The sequence below is a fragment of the Typopeltis vanoorti genome, chromosome 25 (genome assembly GCF_054136105.1).
Source record: "Typopeltis vanoorti isolate ZY-2024b chromosome 25, IOZ_Tvanoo_1.0, whole genome shotgun sequence".
In the NCBI taxonomy this organism is placed as follows: Eukaryota; Metazoa; Arthropoda; class Arachnida; order Uropygi; family Thelyphonidae; genus Typopeltis; species Typopeltis vanoorti.
Window position 1 is genome coordinate 28739442 of NC_143573.1, and position 20351 is coordinate 28759792.

Genomic DNA, 20351 nt, shown 5'->3' on the forward strand with positions numbered 1-20351 from the left:
ACACCATTAAAGATGCAATTGAAAACATTAATAGCTCTTGGAAAAACGTCACTCAGAAATGCTTAAATGGCGTTTGGTGCAAATTATGGCCAGAAGTTGTACTAGAAGAAGAAAATAACATTCAAGAGATTAGAAATGAAGTTATCCAGATGGTTCAATCAATAGGTTTCGAAATTGTTGACGAAGAGGATGTAAGAAATTTATTAAATGCAGAAAATGATGGTTTTTCACTGGAAGATTTAGAAAAACTTGTTAGCAACGAAGCCAAAGATAATGAAGACGAAATTAAAGACGTTCCTACTGAAAAAAAGGTGCTTGAATTACATTGAAATCATCTAAAAATTTTTTTTCGGTGGAAACGATCCTGATTTAGGAAGAAGTGTTATTGTTAAGCAATCAGTGTTAAATACAATAAATCCATATATTCAATTGTTAAATGAAAGAAGAAAAAAAAGCATAAACATTCAACTTTAGATCATCATAAAATTCCATGTACCGTCAAGGGATGTACAGGATATGATAGTACTTCATGAAAAAAATTACATCATTACTAACTTCCTATCTACGATTTTCCTCCAAATCAGTCTGTTACTTGTAAAGACTCCAACATTACCAGATCTTATATTTCTATCGTCTAAGGCACTTTGTACCACATCAATCCACCTATATCTTGGTCTTCCTCTGGGTCGTTCTGCTGTCAACCTGGCAGAGAACACTTGTTTTGCTAATCTTTCTTCGCCCATTCCGTTTAAGTGACCATACCACCTGAGATTAGCTCTGCTAACACATTCCTGGATGCTGACAATGTCAAGTTCTTTCCTAATATCCTCGTTTTTAATACGATATTGCCATTGATGCCATCTGTTCACGCCTCTAATCTTTCTCAGGACTCTCATATCTGCGGTCTCCAGTCTTTGGTCAAGTGTTTCACTTCTGACCCAGCTCTCAGATCCACAAGTTAAAACTGGTTTGAACATTGTCTTGTATACAGCTAATTTAGTGTTCCGACTAATTTCTCTCTTATTCCATATGAATTTATTCAATTGACTTCCCACCATACCAACTTTGCTGATTCTATTGTCTATTTCCATATTTAATTTACCACCTTCACCAAAAAAAAATCGTACCTAAGTAGCTGAAATGTTTTACTTGTTCCACAGGTTCTCCATTCATAACACAGTTGACATTTTCAATGATTCTGCCTATTTTCATTGTCTTTGTCTTTTTATTGCTGACCTTCATACCATATCTATTACAACAGCTATTCAGTTTAGTCAGAGAATCTTGTAGACTTGTAGAAGATTTATTTACAAGTATAACATCATCCACATAAAGCAAAGAGCTGACATTAAGATCTCCACTTTTGATATCATGTTTAATACCACTTTCCTTCATAATGTGATCCATGTAGATAATGAATAACAGAGGGGATAATGTACATCCTTGTCTCACACCAGATTCAACATTAAACCATCTTCCTGTACTTCCTTCAATTCTAACTGCTGACTTACAACTCAAATAAAGACTAAGTATTGTTTGATATAATGCCCCACTGACACCACATAACTGTAGCGTATTTGATGGCTTCTCTCTTGGCACCTTGTCATATGCCTTTTCCAAATCGACAAAACTTAAATACAGATCTTTGTTATATTCCCATGCTTTCTCGACTATTTGTCGTAAAGTGAAGATATGATCCTGACAGCCTCTATTTGGCCTGAATCCAGCTTGTTCTTCACCAAGCTTTTCTTCCACAATTCTTCTCAACCGTTTCTCAAGTATACTTGCATAGATCTTGCCAGGAACACTCAGTAGGGAAATACCTCTGTAATTCTCACATTCAATTTTATTTCCCTTTTTTATATATGGGTACTATGAGAGCTCTACTTCAATCATCGGGAATTTGTCCCACTGTCCAGGCTTTCTGAACTATGCAGTGCAGCCACTGTAAGACTCTTATACCACCATATTTCAGCATTTCTGGTCGAATATCATCTACTCCTGCTGCCTTTCCACATTTCAAGCCTTTGATGGCTTTTTCTACTTCAAGTATGGATATGGATTCTTGACTGCACGCCTGTTCAGTGTTTTTTACCACTGTGCTGTCATCACTGCTTGTTTCATTTAGCAGTTTTTCAAAGTAATTACTCCATACTTCAAGGATATCTTTTTCTTCCATTTTCATGTCACCTTTATCATTTCTAACTCCTATTACAGCACTGTTTCCTCCATTCCTAAGCTTCTTCAACAACCACCATAATATTTTGCCACCTTCTTGATATTTATTTTCTATATTCTTGCCAAAGTCCTCCCATGACTTTTGTTTAGCTAGTTTTACACAGTGTTTAGCATTCTTGCATTTGTCTCTGTATTCTCTAAGAGCACAAGCTGACTTATTTGACAGGAACTTTTGGTATGCTTTCTTCTTTTCCTTCACTGCCTCTTTAACCTCCTGTGTCCACCATGGAGTCCTGATTTTTCTATCCTTGCAGACAACCTCACCACATGCCTCTCTGGCAGAATCAATCAATGTTTTCTTCAGAGTTTGCCACTGAATCTCCAAGGTTTGATTCCTGTTCTCAAACTTTTTCATTTTTTCTTCAATAATCTTTGTGTATTTTAGTCTACAGTTCACATCTGAGAGCTGCTCAACTTTTATTCGCTTTAAAACTTTCTTACATGTTATTCTTTTCAATATGAAATTCAATTTTATCCTGCTCAAGTACTAAATAGTGATCGCTTCCAATTTCAAATCCTCTGTACACTCTGGTGTCCTGCACCAGGGAGAAAACATCACTATCAACAATAACAGTCAATGAGACTTTTCTTATTCCTTGCTTCTTCTCTCCATATGAATTTGTGCACATTTTTATGTTGGAACATGGTGTTAGTAATAACCAGTGCATGTCCTGAGCAGAAATCTAACAGATATTTGCCATTATTATTAGCTTTGCTCTTTTCTCCAAATTTTCCCAAAATATTTTTGTATGTCTCACAATCATTTCCTACTCTACTATTTAGATCCCCAACAAGGACCAACTGTTCCTTTTTCATTGTGTCAGTTGCTTTTTCTAAAGCCTCAAAAAATTCCTCCACTTCTACCTTAGTAGAACCTTCTGTGGGACTATAGGCACAAATAAGTCTCATTGTCCAGTTCCCCATTCTCATATTTGCCCACATTACTCTACTTGAGACTGACTGCCATTAAAGAAGATTAGCCTCGTATTTTGTGTTGAATACTATGGCTACTCCTTCTTTTCCTTGATTGTCATTGCCTGAATATAACATTTTGTATTTATTGCTCAGAAAGATCTCACCAGTTTTGGTCTTTTTTGTTTCAGTCACCCCTATTATGTCGATCTGGTACTTATCTAATTCCTCAGCTAGTTCCATTTCTTTGCTATTCAGGCTTCTTATGTTGATAGTACCGATCTTTAACTCTGGTGATGTTGAATTGGGGTTTGTTTTCAGATTTGTTCCAGTAGCTGACTTTTCACTGTTCGCCCTGGTTCCCTGGGGGGCCTTGTTTAACCAGGCGACGCCCCAGCCGGCATGAAATTTTGTCATGTCGTACCATCATTTTTCATTTTGGTTTAACCAATAAGAATACAATTTGGTCGGCTAAATCCCAAATAGCCAGCCCATCCTCGTTCGTTCAGCATCCAAGTAGATACCCAAGAGGGTGCACCACGATTTAATAAAAAAAATTTATATTTTTTTTATTGATGTGGTAACGTCATAATTTTGGGAGATTACATTTAAAAGCAGGTCTTTGCGATCTTTTAATTTAATTGATTGTATTATGTTCTGATCCATTGGTTGCAACAATGGAATACTGTTTGGAAGCAAAATAATAGTACACAAAACAATAATACGTAATAAATAAAACTTTTTCTTTCAAAACTGCCGTTCAGATTGCAGGAGGGTTCAAACTGAAGAGGTTCGGATTAGCGAGATATCACTGTATTCTTGTAAATTGCATGTTTTCTGACTCTTTACAGGATGAAAAACCTCAGTTTCTTGAAAGAAAACCCTTCCACCACTGTATGAGACTAGCTAACTCACCTTGAGAAGTAAAGGACATTATCAATACTAAATGAGCAAGAGCCACCGTTTCCCAACCAGGGGAAATGGTCTAAGTTAATGTCTGCTGATATTAGATATTCTCATGGTGCCTCCAAGAAGGCTGCTCCCCTCCCCCCCAGCTCACCACTTCCATTCCTATATTTCAGTCTATCGGAAATTTAAAAGCCTTAATAAAATCATTCCACTGTTTGAAAATTACCCCCCCCCCCCCAACAGTACAGAGTATAGATAAGTGTTAGAAAATGCCCACATAATATGTTCTCTCAATTGGTCTTATGTGAATAGCAAAAATTAATAATCAAGAGAACCTGATGATCACATCATTGTTCAAATGATGAGCAAATGTTCTTTCAATGAAATGTGTGTTCACATTGAACATGTGATATATACCGTCGTAGAGAAATTCCGATATATAAATTTTCGAGGCAGTAAAGTTTGGTTTACAACTGGCTTCTTTAATTGCAAAAAGTCTCTGAGCTAACATACCTGTTATTATCGTATAGTCCAATGATATCAGTTCTGACTATAGCAAATACCATTAGTCAACTTGCTCCGTATAAGAATACTAAAAATCCTTAGTAAAACAAGCTGAATTTTCTTTTTAAAATACTAATCTGTCGTGGAATCCTTCTCCAGAAACTGATGCTTTTAGTTGTACAAATTTAAAATAATAGTCTTATTACTTATAAAAACAAGCGTAAATAACGTTGTAAATAACACAAACTATTTGCTATCATTTGCAGTCAAATGTATCAGAAACAATCGAGATATTGTTTATAATATAAGCAACACTTGCCTGGATTATTTGTAGGTGTTGAAGCTGGGTTGACCAAAACAGGAGGCATAAGCCTCATAGCTGCACCCAGCCCTCTGGTATTTCCCATCATTACAGAACCATTCTGGTCATAGTATGGAGGAGCTAGCATTTGATATTGGCCACCTGGAGAGGAGAAAAATAAATAAATAAAAATAATTAGATTTCAATTAATTTTAGTAATTTATTTATTCATTAAAAATTGGAAACTTGGAATCTGTCTTTAAAAACAAGAATTAAAATTACTGAAACATTGAAAAAAGCTAAATATTCAGTGTTTTACAATATACATTTTACTCAGTTCAACAATATCGATCTGATGATAAAGTATAATGACAACGATTCTGTGCAGACAGTTATCCCAGTATTCTTCATTTATTCCATCTCACTGTACAGCCAATTGGTCATATATAAAATTCAGATATTGAAATCTTCTCCATTCTTGAGATGATCCACTTGCTATCAACCATATTGTGAAATTCCTCACAGTCCCTGCACTGTGATGATTGGCAATGTGGTTTTTGATGCAGTCTTGAATCCTGCTATAGATTCATGACTGAGGTGAACGCAAGTATCAGAAAAACCTGAGAGATTTGCATTAGAGACTAAACCAAAACATACTTTTTGAAGCCAGTTCACATCTCTGTGGTCTCATGTTGGACAGAGGAAAATGACTACCACCTATAAAACTTTTACCAATCATGCATGCATGCCAGTGGAATTCAACCCTACAGCAATAAGGGAACTGGTAAAACTGTAACTACAAAGAAAACATTGTTTCATTATTTTAAACAAATGACAAGTATTACCTGGTCCCTGCATAGATGGTGGTACACTACCCCCTCCTTGAGGCTGAGAATCTCCTCCTCCTCCCTGAGGAGTCATTGGTCTTGCTCCTCCTCCTCTTAGCAATTGTTGTTGAACTGCTGGTCCTTGTGGCTGCCCCTGACCTCCTTGCATCATTCCTGGTGTAGGTGTTGGAAACATACCCCAAGGGGTCATACCATAATATTGAGGGAGCACTGTTGGTCCTATTAAATTAAACTCTGAATTAATCTAAATATGGGTATGTAAATAACCATGAAAAAAAGCAGCAATTTATAGGAAAATCAATATAAACTCTACTAAGAAACTACATATTTCATTTGAACATCTCTCATCCTCGTATTTGCATAAGTTTTCTTAATACTATAAACATATTATCCATTCTTTACAAGAGTATTAGAAAGCAAGAGTTATTACAAAACCCAGTAATCCATGATGAATATTGTTTGGTGCAGTTAATATTATAAACATTCATACCAAAAGGACATATGGCAGCCTGACATATAATAATGGATTGCTACTTCAACAAGAATGTCTCTCGAACCAAAAAAAAATTTAACAGATTTTGGAGATCCTACCAACTTTTCCAAGATAGAGGGTAAAATTTTTCCAAGTAGACACTCACCTGTTGATTGTAAAATTAAGAATAATGGTACATTTATACTGTTTCTGGTTTTCTTTTTCATATTTTTGTTTGCCATTGATGCACAAGATTCCGAACTCTGTTCAGGCTTGTTGAAGGTTCTTGATAAACTTGAGGATAAAAAAATTCTCAAAGGAAGCTAAAGTCAGTGTCACAGCACCCACACACTACAGAGCCATACATGGAGGATACCCACTTTCGAGCAAGCAATGACTCTTGGGAGAGTGGAATGCTATGGATACACTAAATATGCTGCAACAACATTCCCAATTACAAGAAAGTCCATGCTGAAATAACTGGCCAGACTTTAGTGCTGGACTTTCAGGATCCCCTTTTTGGAGGCAGTGAGGGTGGTGTGGAAGATACTCAGGAGAAGAATACAGAAGTATAGAAAAAGATAAATGAAAAGAGCCAGTAGCATTACATGGAGGTCCCCATGGTTTTAAGTCGCAATATGTACATTCTTATTCATCTATATGGATCACATAATGAGCAAAAGTGGCATTAAACTTGATATAAAATTGGAGATATTCAACTCACACTGTAATCCTAAACAAATCGAGTGCAAAGGCCTCAGGGTTCTTTAACAAAACAGGTAGTAGAGAATAATCTAAATGAGAGAAATATAAAACGCCGACATATCTTCATTTTTTTTTTTTTTTAATTAACTAGATAATTTCAGATTCTTTTTTTCTGCTATCTTTTTATCTATTTCTGTTTTCTTATCATTGTACCACCTCAATCAGGATTATCTTTTATATTTTTACCAAAATTTTTCTTGATTAATTGCGTTTATATTTAACTTAATTTCTTGTATTTATATCTACATTCTTGAAATGCACTGTGCTGATAATTAGCGAAGAACATTCTATATTTTGCTTCTTTAACTTTTTATGCCTCGCATGGAGTTTTTATTTTTTTTTTCTTTGCACTTATCTCCAACAATTAAAGACATCAATGTTTCTTCAAGTTTCTGTCATTCCTGCAACTTGAAGGTTTGCTTTCCTTGCAAATTCTTTGACTTTTCCCATAATATTAGCATATTTGATTCTGACAACAGGTCATATTTTTTTCACTTAGTTCACCACAACTTTAGCTCATATCGTCTCCTCCTCCCCTTTGATGGAATGCATTTTTTTGATTGCAAATTGTTTTTGATTTCAAATCTTATGTATATTCTTGTAACTTAGACCTTATTATTATTGTGAATATTGATATTATTATTGAGAACACATTCTTGTTTTTGTGGTTTCTCAGCATTCAAAATTATAAACTATAAATTAATTCTTCTGGTTTATAGCTGCTTGAAAAGTAGTCCAGCAGGTATTTAGATATCATCTGTACTGTCTTTTTAGTCTTATTTCTTATATGTACATCAAATGTAAAAAGGGAATGGCTTATTCTTTTTCCATTTTGCCCATTCAATTAACTTAAACACCCTCGGCTTCTCTACAGAATCCTAGACACAAATATGCAAATGGGACAGTGAGTTCAATTTTAGTGTATAAAAGGTATTTTGTGGGATTTCCATATTTAAACAAAACATGTATGCCACAGTAAAATAAATATAATTTTATTACTCAAGTATTTCATTTCAATAATAATAGAAAATTGGATACAAAAAAAAAAACAAAAAAAAACTAGATCCTTCTAAACATGCTGACACATAGCAGCCAGAATAAAACACTACTGAGGTGCGTGTGTGTGTATAAAAATTATTTAATACAGTTGAGAAATACAATTTTTTTTTTAACTTTTTGGAGAGAAATGCAGCTATTACAATTTTGGTTATGCTGATGGAGTAAGGCTTTAGCATATTTTTTTTGAATAAACAGTCAAATTTAAGAGTATAGTTATAGAAAAGCTTTGGCTAGTGGTGTCAATTCCATGTTAAGCTAGAACAGATTTATGAGGCTTAATAAACTGGGTATGGCTCTGGTTTTTAAAATATATTTTTTGACCTTCCAAGCTCAAGCAAAATAAGACAAGTTGCAAGAACACGGAGTTGGCAAACACCAGATATGAGCAACAGTGAAAGTACAGATTGGTTGGAAAGTTTGTATGAGTTGGACTTTCTTCTAAACCTTTGCATGTTTAGTGGTATCAATTCCATTTAAGCTAGAATTATTTACGAGGCTTAATAAATTCGTTATGGCTCTTTAATATAAAGTTCTGTTGACTTTTTCCCTTGGAGGATGTGTCAAAGATCGCTATTATGGGCAAATTAAATTTGCAACACCAAACTACTATCAATGGAATTTGGAAACAAAGAAAAAAGTCCTATTAAATAGTTACAGCCAAAGAATTACAAGAATCTGAATGTTTATTCAAACAAAATGCTAAGGCCTTGGTCCAACTTAAATAAAGATTGCTTTTCAGCTCAAAAAGTTTGGAAAAATTTATCCTCAATTATTTATTTCTATTTTTTTAAAATCTATGCATAGACCAATAGTTTTTAAAGCATAGCTTTTATGTGATCTTTTGTGTAGGATTCTAAACATGTAAAATGCGATTTTACACATGTAAAATGCGATTTTCTGTCTTTTGCGTTCAAACACACTGATGGTGTTTTACAATATGCTAAAAAAAAATATATATATATATATATATAATTAATATTTATTTTACCATGGAATATATGTATTTTGTTTAAATATTAAATTTATATATTTGAATAATTCTTTATTTTGTCAGATGATGTCATCCAAAAAATCAATCGGTGAAGTGTTCAAAGTTGGTATAAAAAATCAGCAAAAGAAAGAAAAAAATCTCAAAAACAGACAATACATATTAATTATAGTCTCAGGTCTAGAGAGTTATGCACAAGTTTTTGTATATTTCCTTAGAAAAAATTGGGGTGGGAGAGAGGGTGAACAGATGGCATACATTATAATATAATATTAACAAGTAAGAAAATGATCAAGAAAATGCTCATTCTTATAACTGGTAATTAACTTAAGAAATTTAAAATGCATAAAACGGATATTAATTAAAGGAAACTTTAATGAATACCTTCAATATTTCGGCAACGTCACGTTGTCATCTTCAGGAACATACAAATATGGTATGTGCACGCAGGCACTAACAAAAGCAAATGAGGAACAAGACAAGAAACTAATATTGTTCCTAAAGTCCTAATGGTGCCCCCTAGCAAGCTAATTGGGTTGTCATTGCTGTTTGGATGAAGTTCTCATGATGTAAGTCTCCCAAATTTGGGGCAGTCTCATGCACCCAAATTTGTTGAGGTTTGGAATGTTTTTTAGAGCTACTGATGATTCCATGAATAATCTTTCGTACTTGAACTTGCTGCGGTGTATTATTTTAGTTTTCTTTCAATGAATTCTATGATGGATATCTATGGCATGGTCTGCAAGCCCAGAGTGGCTGTACTGGTGAAACCGGATGTAGTTTTTATGTTCTGAAATTCTGATACTCACTGTCCTGCCTGTTTGGCCAAAGCAGGTTCAAAAGATTTCCGAAAAGTAAGCTAATACATTTTTCCCACCTCAAGAGTCTTTAAATAACAGGAAAGTAAAATTATACACCAAGAAATAAGTGAACATGCTACTTCTCCACAAAGTCTCCAAATTTATTGATGCACTTGTCCTGATGATAAATCAGTTTATCATTACTGGTACCGAAGTCCGTGCCAAAACACCCAGTAACCAAAATTGCACTGCCGGATGAACTTTCTCATCTGTAATAAAATGCCTTCTGGAAAGGTGTTTCTTGAGAGGGGGGGGCCAAACAAATGGAAATCTGAAGGTGTTAAGTCTGGGCTGTGGCAGATTCCCAATGATTACGGTGCAAACCTCATGAGTGGTGTGCACAGTGTGTGTCTGTGTAGTAGCGTTATCATGAACCAAAATCACGGCACTCCTCAGGAGTCTTGATTATTTGCATTGAATGCTGACTTTCAGTTTATCCAATGTTGCACAGTACAGCATTGATTGTTCCTTCCTTTGCTCCGTGGCCATTACTTTTTGAACAGTGGGAACAGGATTTTTTTTCTATCCCCCCCCTTTTTTTTTCCCGCGCAGGAGATTGTAGATGTTTCCAGGTCACAGAATCTTGTTCGGTCTCTGGGGTGGTGATGAACCAGGTTTCATTTTATATCACCACGTGAGTGAGAAAACCCTTGCCCTTGTGACTGTATCACAACATATTCTCGAAACACATTCCCATGTATGTGTGTTGTCCTGTGCTCCTTTGACAATTGTCAGGGCATCCAGCGAGACCATACCTGTCGAAAGCAAAGGACAAACATGAACAATTTATTAACCAGTGGACTTACTGAAGTTTACCACTTATGCAATTTAACTTGCTGGTTTTGAAGAATGATGTCCTTAATGTGCGAAATGTTGTCTTCTGTCTTGCTCGATGAAGACCTGATGGCCCAAAGTTGATTTTCAATGTCACCATGGCCTGTTTTAAATTCACTGCACCAAAAACCCACCCACTTCTCTGACATCTTTTTGTCATACACCACAATCAGTTCACAGTGAGTCTCTTGGTGAAGCCCCTTTTGTATTCAAAAAATGAATAATTTCACAGACACCTGTTTTGTACCACGCTTGCACGGTAGCTACCATCTTGCTACTGGAATTAGCTGTGAGCCACCAGTAGTGCCACACTGTAATGGCAGTCTTTTTGAACAATATTCATGGGTCCATCTGTCCACTGTGTTTTATTTCATTCCCTTTCACCACTATTAAGAAAAAATACATGTTACCTTACTTTTCGTATATCTCTGTAAAAAGCCAGAATCCAAAGTATAACTTTGTTACTGACTGCATGTGAAATGCACCAATACAGATTTATGAACAGACAGAAAAATATAAATAAATATAGTATATATGATCAATTGCTCAGATTAATACAAACAGATACAAATGGATGGCACAACATCAGCATTCATTTAGTGATAAATTTCTAATAATAATCTAAAACAATTTAAATGCCACAGCTTTCCCTTAAGATGTTAGGTTTAATGGCCCAACAGTAATACAATTCAAAACCCAAGAATGATATTATAGGGCAGCTGATGTTATCTACATATATCCTATATCTGGGTATTTTTCATTTATGTACAATGAAAATCTGTTTCCAGGATGAAAAAACTAAACATACTGCTTATACAATTGTCTAATCCACCTTTAGCTGAAAAGCCCTTATAAAAAGGCTCACTGCATGCAGATGAATTTAACCATTTGCCTCTTGTGCATCATATATGATGCACATTTCATATATATATATTTAATCATATGATGATGAAACATGCATTATGCACAGAACATGTAAAGGATTAAATTTAAGTCTTTCCAAATAAAGGTCATCATTCTTCATCGTTATTACTATTACAGACCAAGATACCAAGCTTCTAGCTGAAATGCACTGACCAAAATTACAACACCTGTTTACTGCAAAAATTAATTATAAATATAAAAAGACATCAATATACCTGCCATGATAGTGCCCATTGGTGTGGGTGTATATGGATCTTGATTTAAAATGTATGGATTGGAAGTGTATGGTGTTGCTGAAGCTGCTGGAGTTGCAGGCGGAACTCCAATATTTTGGCCTTGCTGCTGAGTAGGAAGGGAATACTGCTGCTGGCTCATCATTGGTAGATGTTGCCCTTGTGACTGACCTCTATGCTGTTGGTATAGATGTGATAAAAGAGGTGGTGTCCGTTCACTTCTCTGAAACAGCAGAAAGAAATTAATTTTAAGAAAGCAAAAATATTAACTAAATTACATAATTTCTTGTTATATTAATCTTATTCTTCCAATTCTTGCTATGGTATACACATAATATACACCTATGATGAAGCTAACAGGTGCTGTTTTTCCTGTGATGTACCTAAAAAAGTAAACCTTATCTTCCACTATAACTAACTGTTTTATTGGTACCTATGAATTTGCTAGTGAGAAACACACTACAAGTATAGATAAGTAAATATCCAATTTCTATAAAATGGAGTTGTAAAAGGAGATATTAGGATCTAGGTGGATCAAATGCAGTTTCTGACAGCTGTAATGATTTAGTACTACTGAGCAAGGAAATGATGTTGTTGGTCTGACAAGATGTAGTTTCTGCTGTACTAGGCAGATGGAATCAGTTATGCAGAAGGTATAAACAATGGATACCTTATCCATGTTTTCATCATCCAGGCTGAAAGTTTGTATTGTAGTATGGGGGGTGTTTTGCTGGTCAGAATTAGGATCCAGTTGTGTAGTGACTAATGCTGCACCTAATCAATGATGAACATGGAATACTATGCAGCACATTGCCAAGTCCATGCTGTAAGAAACCAGACTGAAGAAATAACCATAGTTCAATCCATATAATGACAGTTCCAGAACACCTGCAGGTGTTCTCTGGAAGTACTGATGTATAACCAGTGCATTCTTCTCCAATTGAGTACTGTAGGATACCTTGGAGACATCACACACATACAAATCAACAACATCAGACAACTAATTGAATCAATGTTATATGGCTAGAAGCTAATATCCATGCAAAAGGTGGTCCAACATATCAGAGACAGTTATAATTCATTGATGTAAGTATTGAGATGCATGCAGTTTAATTTTTTTTAAGAGAAACCTTAACTCTACACACACACACACACACACCAATGCCATGGGGAGGGGGGGGTTGTTTTTTGCTCATCGCTTTCCACAATTCTAAGTATACCCTCCCTCAGCAAGTGTTTACGTAACAGTAGTAATGTATGCATGGCCTAGCCATGCATACTGTTACTACTGCATACATTACTGTTACAGGTTCAGTTCAAGACTATGCAGGCTAGTATCAGTCTTTCCATATAATTTTTCACAGACCACATCACAACAGCTGCAATATGATGTGGTGTGCTGTACTGCTGAAATAGACATGGATTTTCTCTCAAAATATAAGAAAGATTCCATGAGCCCAGTCCACGAGAAACATCTCCATACCAATAAATGCCACATTCCCTGGGCATCTGCCACATTTGCACTTGCCAGAAGTGTAAGGGTGTGGTTTGCTGTGTCATATTAAGGACCTAGAAGTCTGTGAAGCAGCTACAATGTTCATTATATGAGGGAAGTCTGTAGTATTAGTATTGATACACACTGCAATCCTTGACCATCCTGAAATCTTCAGCATTACTGTTTTCTAATGGACTGAACTGCCCAAATCTCCAAATGTTGAGCATTCTTTGGTTCTTAGATATGAGGTTTTCATCAGCTGATAACGTTACTTTTTTTTTTAGGTCTCCATGGGCTAATCACTGGAGAACAACCCCCCCATATAATAATACATTCAAGCTATGCCAAGAATGTATTATTATATGGCGAATTCACTACTCAATGCATCCCACTCCTTTGCACCATATCAAAAAGCTTTTTGACAGACTCCTCTCACCATCTTGAATGTTTCAACTGCATTACCTCTTCTGGACTTATCTACCAAGCCATGCAGGACATATTCCTTTAATTCGTCTTCAATACTTAATATTGCAGTCTCCTGAGACTAATACTGATATACAAAAGTTGATCATCCTCTGTATTCCCTAGACCTAAGCACCATGCAACTTTCAGTTGCTCCCAAAACTGAAGAATGCCTTGAAAGGGTTTTCAGATTAATGATATCCAATGTCACACAGTGACAATAATAAAAAGCATCAAAAGACAGAAAAATTTTAAAACAATGGTAGCATGGTCTAATTAAGTGTGCTGCTACACAAGTAGATTACTGCAAAGTGATAGTTGCCACTAGTCTACAGGTAAGCAAACTGTTTTTACATGTGCATTCCAGGAATTATGCTGAGAAATTTGTAAGATGGATAATAATCTGAAACTTCACATCTAAAGAAAAAAAAAAGCATGTTGTTGACCTGACTTTAGAGAGATACTTTTCTGCCTGTTTCCAATGGGGTTTATAAAGCTCCATGCCAAACAATGACCTTACTTTGGTAATATGGCATTCAGCCGAGACATGCATGGTGTTCCAAATTAAAGTATCCCTACTCAGAGCAATTAGCAGAGCATTAAAACCAGTATATGAAACACCTTAACACTTGGTTGATACCTTAGCCACAATCATGGGAGAGAGAGAGAGAGTTCAATGATTCATAGGGAAAACATGGAGAAGAAAATATAGTGAATTTTTAATACCACTTGAGCAGTAAGGCAGTATAAACAAAGGAGAGAGACCGACTCTACACTCATTCAACTTGTGTGATTGAGTCGTACATTGCTCAAATATGCCATACTTGTGAAGTATTTCTATAGGAATAGGAAAAATGCTGCAGCAGTGCTTTCGTGAATACAGCCCTTTGCAAAAAAAAAAATAGGCCAATGACACCAAATGCAGCGTGATCATGGTTTGCCAATTTGAAGTGACAGGTAATTGGGCAGTCCAACCAGGAGAGCATAAATCTGAAATTCTGCAGATGACTGTTGCAACTGCAGCTGTTGAGTAGTCAAAAAAGAATGCCATAGGTTCATGTAGTGCACATGCCATTTGCCAGGCACAACAGTATGGAGAATTTTGTGAAAAGCATTGCAATGTTACCTGTATAAACTCCACAGCTAGCACTTTACAACTCTAAAAAGCTCCACAGCTAAAAGTTGAAAAGAGAAGATACCAACATCTGAGAAATGTTTGCATTGATTTTTCTGGCATTCATGGAAGTGAATGAGCATTGGCTTTGGAAATCCTATGGAGTGATAAAGAGCATTTCCTTGTATGTTGAACAGTAAAACTCTAAATTGCCACATCTGTACTACAGAGAATCCCTGTGGATTTCAACAAGTTCCTTTACATTCGATAAAGGTTACAGCGTGGGTAGTATTTATGGCTAAGTTTGTTATTGGGCCCTTTTTTTTTTTTTTTTTTGGTGTTAACCAAAACCATGCAGGTCCATCGAATTAGACCTGCATGGTTGCACATTATTGGGACATGTTGAGCAACTTCATCACCTTGTAAATGTAGCAAAAAGGGTGCCTGAACCCAGCAGTGTCAATGTAAAGATGGAACACATCCCCACATAGGACCTGATTATTGTACCAGCATTTCGCAAAGGATGAGTTATCACAGTCGCTCATTTTCTATGATAAGACCTTAATACTCTGTGATGTTAGTAACCCACATATACTGTAAAATTGAATCATTCAAATATGTCCAGAGAAAATGATGATATTACTTCGAGTTTCTGTTAAAGGTTAGCAAGAAGAGAAGTGACATCAAAAAATTAACCTAAACGTATGAATTTTTTTAAAGATGTGATCTTTTACTATAGCTTTGAAATGATCAGTATTTAACTAGTAGAGGCATCTGTGTGAAGATGAAAGGAATTTTGCTAACTACTTAGAAGGTTTCTAAGTGGGACTATTTGTACTAGGAATCATTGGACATAGGAAATATTAATGAAAATACAATGGGCTTTTCCTCTCCTATAGCTAATTTCTACTACTAAGTGACAGAGCCACAACTGTTTGTGCTAGCTCTCGCCACATATTCACCAACAGCTACAAACACTATAAAATAAATAAAATATGCATGCCCTACAAAAGATAAACATACTATTATTTCTATTCCACATATTTAAGGCTCATCCTCATCTGAAAAGATAGCTAAAGTAGTATAAAAATATAACAGTTTAGTTTTAATAGATATAAATCTACATACCCTACAAAAGATAACAGTATTACTATTACTATCCCTATTCCATATATTTGAAGCTCATCTGAAAAGATAGCTAAAGAAGTATATAAATATAACCTTCACAACATGATCAAACCACATTCCAAACTAGTAAATCCTGATCTGCTTCCCAAATGACAACCCCCCCCCCCCAGTGTTATGATGTAGGCTGTGACCACAGGAACATCTACTCTAGAGAACACAGAAAGGCAAAAGATATATAAATAAAGAACACAAGAAATACATATGCTACCAATTTAGTGGCAAGTCAAGACTCAAAGTCATGTTTTAGATATTTTTCACACCAGAATTAGATGGAAGAAAACTATCTGCTGTAGAAATACTTATCAGAAATGGCAATGAGACACATTCTGAACCTTCATGTATAGCTGAATTAATTTGCAAACAAGTTTGGAAAGATTCACATTAACATCAACTCCAACCCAATTACTGTAAAGACGAATATTTATTAAACATTAGATGGAAACTAGTTTTAACCTTAGTCTTTTATCCATTGAAATCATTTCCTACATTGTCATTTGTGTTGTGACAAGTAGTTTCTCTGAAGATGTGCTAGTTAAAAGCCAGTGAAATGTCAACCAGTTAAAAATATCTTATTCACTGTTTCCATGATGTGCGATATCATTAAAAGATGAATATCTTCCAACACCTAAACTTGTCGCAAAGTTAATGATGCTTGAAAATAAAAGTACTGAGAGTGGTGAGCCTACATTTGTATTAATTTAGCATTAATAGTGCTCTTACAATTCAAAATGTTTTCAAAATTTTTAATATTATATAATAGAATTTCATGCTGGCTGGGTAGTCGCCAGGTTAAACAAGGCCCCCGTTGTTTTCACCAGGGAACCAGGACGAACAGTGAAAAGTCAGCTACAAATCCTAAAACACACCCCAACTCAATATCACCAGAATTGAAGATCGGTACTATCAACATAAGAAGCCTGAATGGCAAAGAAATGAAGCCAGCTGAGGAATTAGATAAGTACCAGATCGACATAATAAGGGTAACTGAAACAAAAAAGACCAAAACTTGTGAGCTCTTTCTTAGCAATAAATACAAAATGTTATATTCAGGCAATCACAATCAGGGAAAAGAAGGAGTAGCCATAGTATTCAACACTAAATACGAGGCTAATCTTCTTGAATGGCAGGCAATTTCAAGTAGAATGATATGGGCAAATATCAGAATGGAGAACTGGACAATGAGACTTATTTGTGCCCATGGTCGCACAGAAGGTTCTACTAAGTAGAAGTGGAGGAATTTTTTTAAGCTTTAGAAAAAGCAACTGACACAATGAAAAAGGAAAAGTTGGTCCTTGTTGGTGATCTAAATAGCAGAGTAGGAAATGATTGTCAGACATACAAAAATATTTTGGGAAAATTTGGAGAAAAGAGCAAAGCTAATAATAATGGTAAATACTTTTTGGATTTCTACTCAGGACATGGACTGGTTATTACTAACACCATGTTCCAACATAAAAATGTGCACAAATTCACATGGAGAGAAGAGGCAAGGAATAAGAAAGTCTCATTGACCATTTAGTCTTAAGCAGGATAAAATTGAATTCCATATTGAAAAGAATAACATGTAAGAAAGTTTTAAAACAAATAAAAGTTGAACAGCTCTCAGATGTGAACTGTAGACTAAAATATACAAACGTTATTCAAGAAAATATGAGTTTGAGAACAGGAATAAAACCTTGGAGATTCATTGACAAGCTCTGAAGAAAACATTGACAGATTCTGCCAGAGAGGCATGTGGTGAGGTCTACAAGGATAATAGAAAAATCAGAACTCCCTGGTGGACACAGGAAGTTAAAGAGGCAGTGAAGGAAAAGAAGAAAGCTTATCAAAAGTTCCTGACAAATAAGTCAGCTTTTGCTCTTAGAGAATACAGACAAATGTAAGAAAGCTAAACACTGCATAAAACTAGCTAAACAAAAGTCATGGGAAGACTTTAGTAAGAACATAGAAAATAAATATCAAGAAGGTGGTAAAATATTCTGGAGGTTGTTGAAATGATTAAATGGAGATGGAGGAAATGGAGGAAAGAGTGCTGTAAAAGGAATTAGAGATGAAAAAGGTGATATGAAAACTGGAGAAAAAAGAAGTATGGAGTAATTACTTCGAAAAATTGCTAAATGAAACTAGCAGTGATGACAGCACAATGATAAAAAAAACACTCACCAGACATATAATCAGGAATACATATCCATGCTTGAAGTAGAAAAAGCCATCAAATGTCTGAAATGTGGAAAGACAGCTGGAGTTGATGATATTAGACCAGAAATGCTGAAGTATGGTGGTGTAAGAGTCTTACAGTGGCTGCACTGCATAGTTCAGAAAGCCTGGACAGAGGGACGAATTCCCAATGATTGGAGTAGAGCTCTCATAGTACCCATATATAAAAAGGGAAATAAAACGGAATGTGAGAATTACAGAGGTATTTCCCTACTGAGTGTTCCTGGCAAGATCTATGCAAGTATACTTGAGAAACGGTTGAGAAGAATTGTGGAAGAAAAGCTTGGTGAAGAACAAGCTGGATTCAGGCCAAATAGAGTATGGAGGTATAAAAGTTATACAGTGGTTACACTGTATAGTTCAGAGGGTCTGGACAGAAGGACGAATTCCAGATGACTGGAGTAGAGCTCTCATAGTACCCATATATAAAAAGGGAAATAAAACTGATTGTGAGAATTACAGAGGTATTATATATTTCTCTACTAAGTGTTCCTGGTAAGATTTATGCCAGTATACTTGAGAAATGGTTGAGAAGGATTGTGGAAGAAAAGCTTGGTGAGGAACAAGCTGGATTCAGGCTAAATAGAGGCTGTCAGGATCAGATCTTCACTTTACGACAAATAATCGAGAAAGCATGGGAATATAACAAAGATCTGTATTTAACTTTTGTAGATCTGGAAAAAGCATATGACAAAGGTGCCAAGAGAGAAGCTATTCAATATGCTACAGTTGTATGGTGGCAATGGATCATTATAACAAGCAATACCTAGTCTTAATTTGAGTTGTAAGTCAGCAGTTAGAATTGAAGGAAGTATAGGGAGATGGTTTAATGTTAAATCTGGTATCAGACAAGGATGTACATTATTCTCTCTGTTATTCATTATCTATATGGATCACATTATGAAGGAAAGTGGTATTAAACATGATATCAGAACTGGAGATGTTAATGTAAGCTCTTTGCTTTATGCAGATGACGTTATACTTCTAAATAAAACTGTTACAAGTCTGCAAGATTCTCTGACTAAATTGAATAGCTGTTGTAATAGATATGGTATGAAGGTCAGCAATAAAAAGACAAAGACAATGAAAATAGGCAGAATCATTGAAAATGTCAACTGTGTTATGAATGGAGAACCTGTGGAACAAGTAAAACATTTCAGCTACTTAGGCACGATTTTTAGTGAAGATGGTAAATTAAATATGGAAATAGACAACAGTATCAACAAAACTGGTATGGTAGGAAGTCAACTGAATAAATTTATATGTAATAAGAGAGAAATTAGTCAAAACACTAAATTAGCTGTATACAAGACACAAACCAATTTTAACTTTTGGATCTGAGAGATGGGTCAGAAGTAAAACACTTGACCAAAGACTAGAGGCTGCAGATATGAGAGTCCTGAGAAATATTAGGGGCATGAACAGATGGCATCAATGGCAATATCATATTAAAATCGAGGATATTAGGAAAGAACTTGACATTGTTAGCATCCAGGAATGCGTTAGCAGAGTTAATCTCAGGTGATATGGTCACTTTAACAGAATGGGCAAGGAGATTAGCAAAGCAAGTGTTCTTTGCCGGGTTGGCAGGAATGCTATTAAAGGAACCTTAATATAATTTATTAATAAAAAAACCTTAATATAATTTATAGTAAAGGGTGACAATAGGGTGGTGGACTAAACGTGTGGTAAAAACATCACTGCCTCCAGGAACTGGACAAGTTAACAAATTTACAAGAATCTGGAATTAATGATATATGGATGTTAAAAGTCTGTGAGAGAGAGAGGTTTAACTATTATCTTCCGCCTTTTCCTAAATATTAACCAAAAATCAACCAAACATATCCCATATATGAAAAAGCATGATACATCTCTTGTAATAGTAATGATTCCACTGCATTACTGATTCCTATTGGTAAATATGAAAACATTTGCAATAAACAGATGCAATGCTCGCAGGCAATCTTATCTTCTCATTCTAATACATACTATGAAAATATGCATAATCACAGTTATTATTCCTGAAGA

General features: G+C 35.4%; 1 protein-coding gene across 5 annotated transcripts in view; it reads right to left on the minus strand.

Moving 5' to 3' along the window:
• Positions 1–20351, minus strand: part of LOC150092623 (pumilio homolog 1-like) — a 328288-nt gene that overhangs the window by 124768 nt on the left and 183169 nt on the right. For all 5 annotated transcript variants that reach the window (XM_090414703.1, XM_090414704.1, XM_090414702.1 and 2 more), the window contains 3 exons: positions 11830–12070; positions 5710–5931; positions 4883–5026 (listed from right to left, as the gene is read on the minus strand). In XM_090414703.1, the coding sequence (XP_090270829.1) occupies positions 4883–5026; positions 5710–5931; positions 11830–12070 (607 nt within the window). The remainder of the gene's footprint in view (positions 1–4882; positions 5027–5709; positions 5932–11829; positions 12071–20351) is intronic.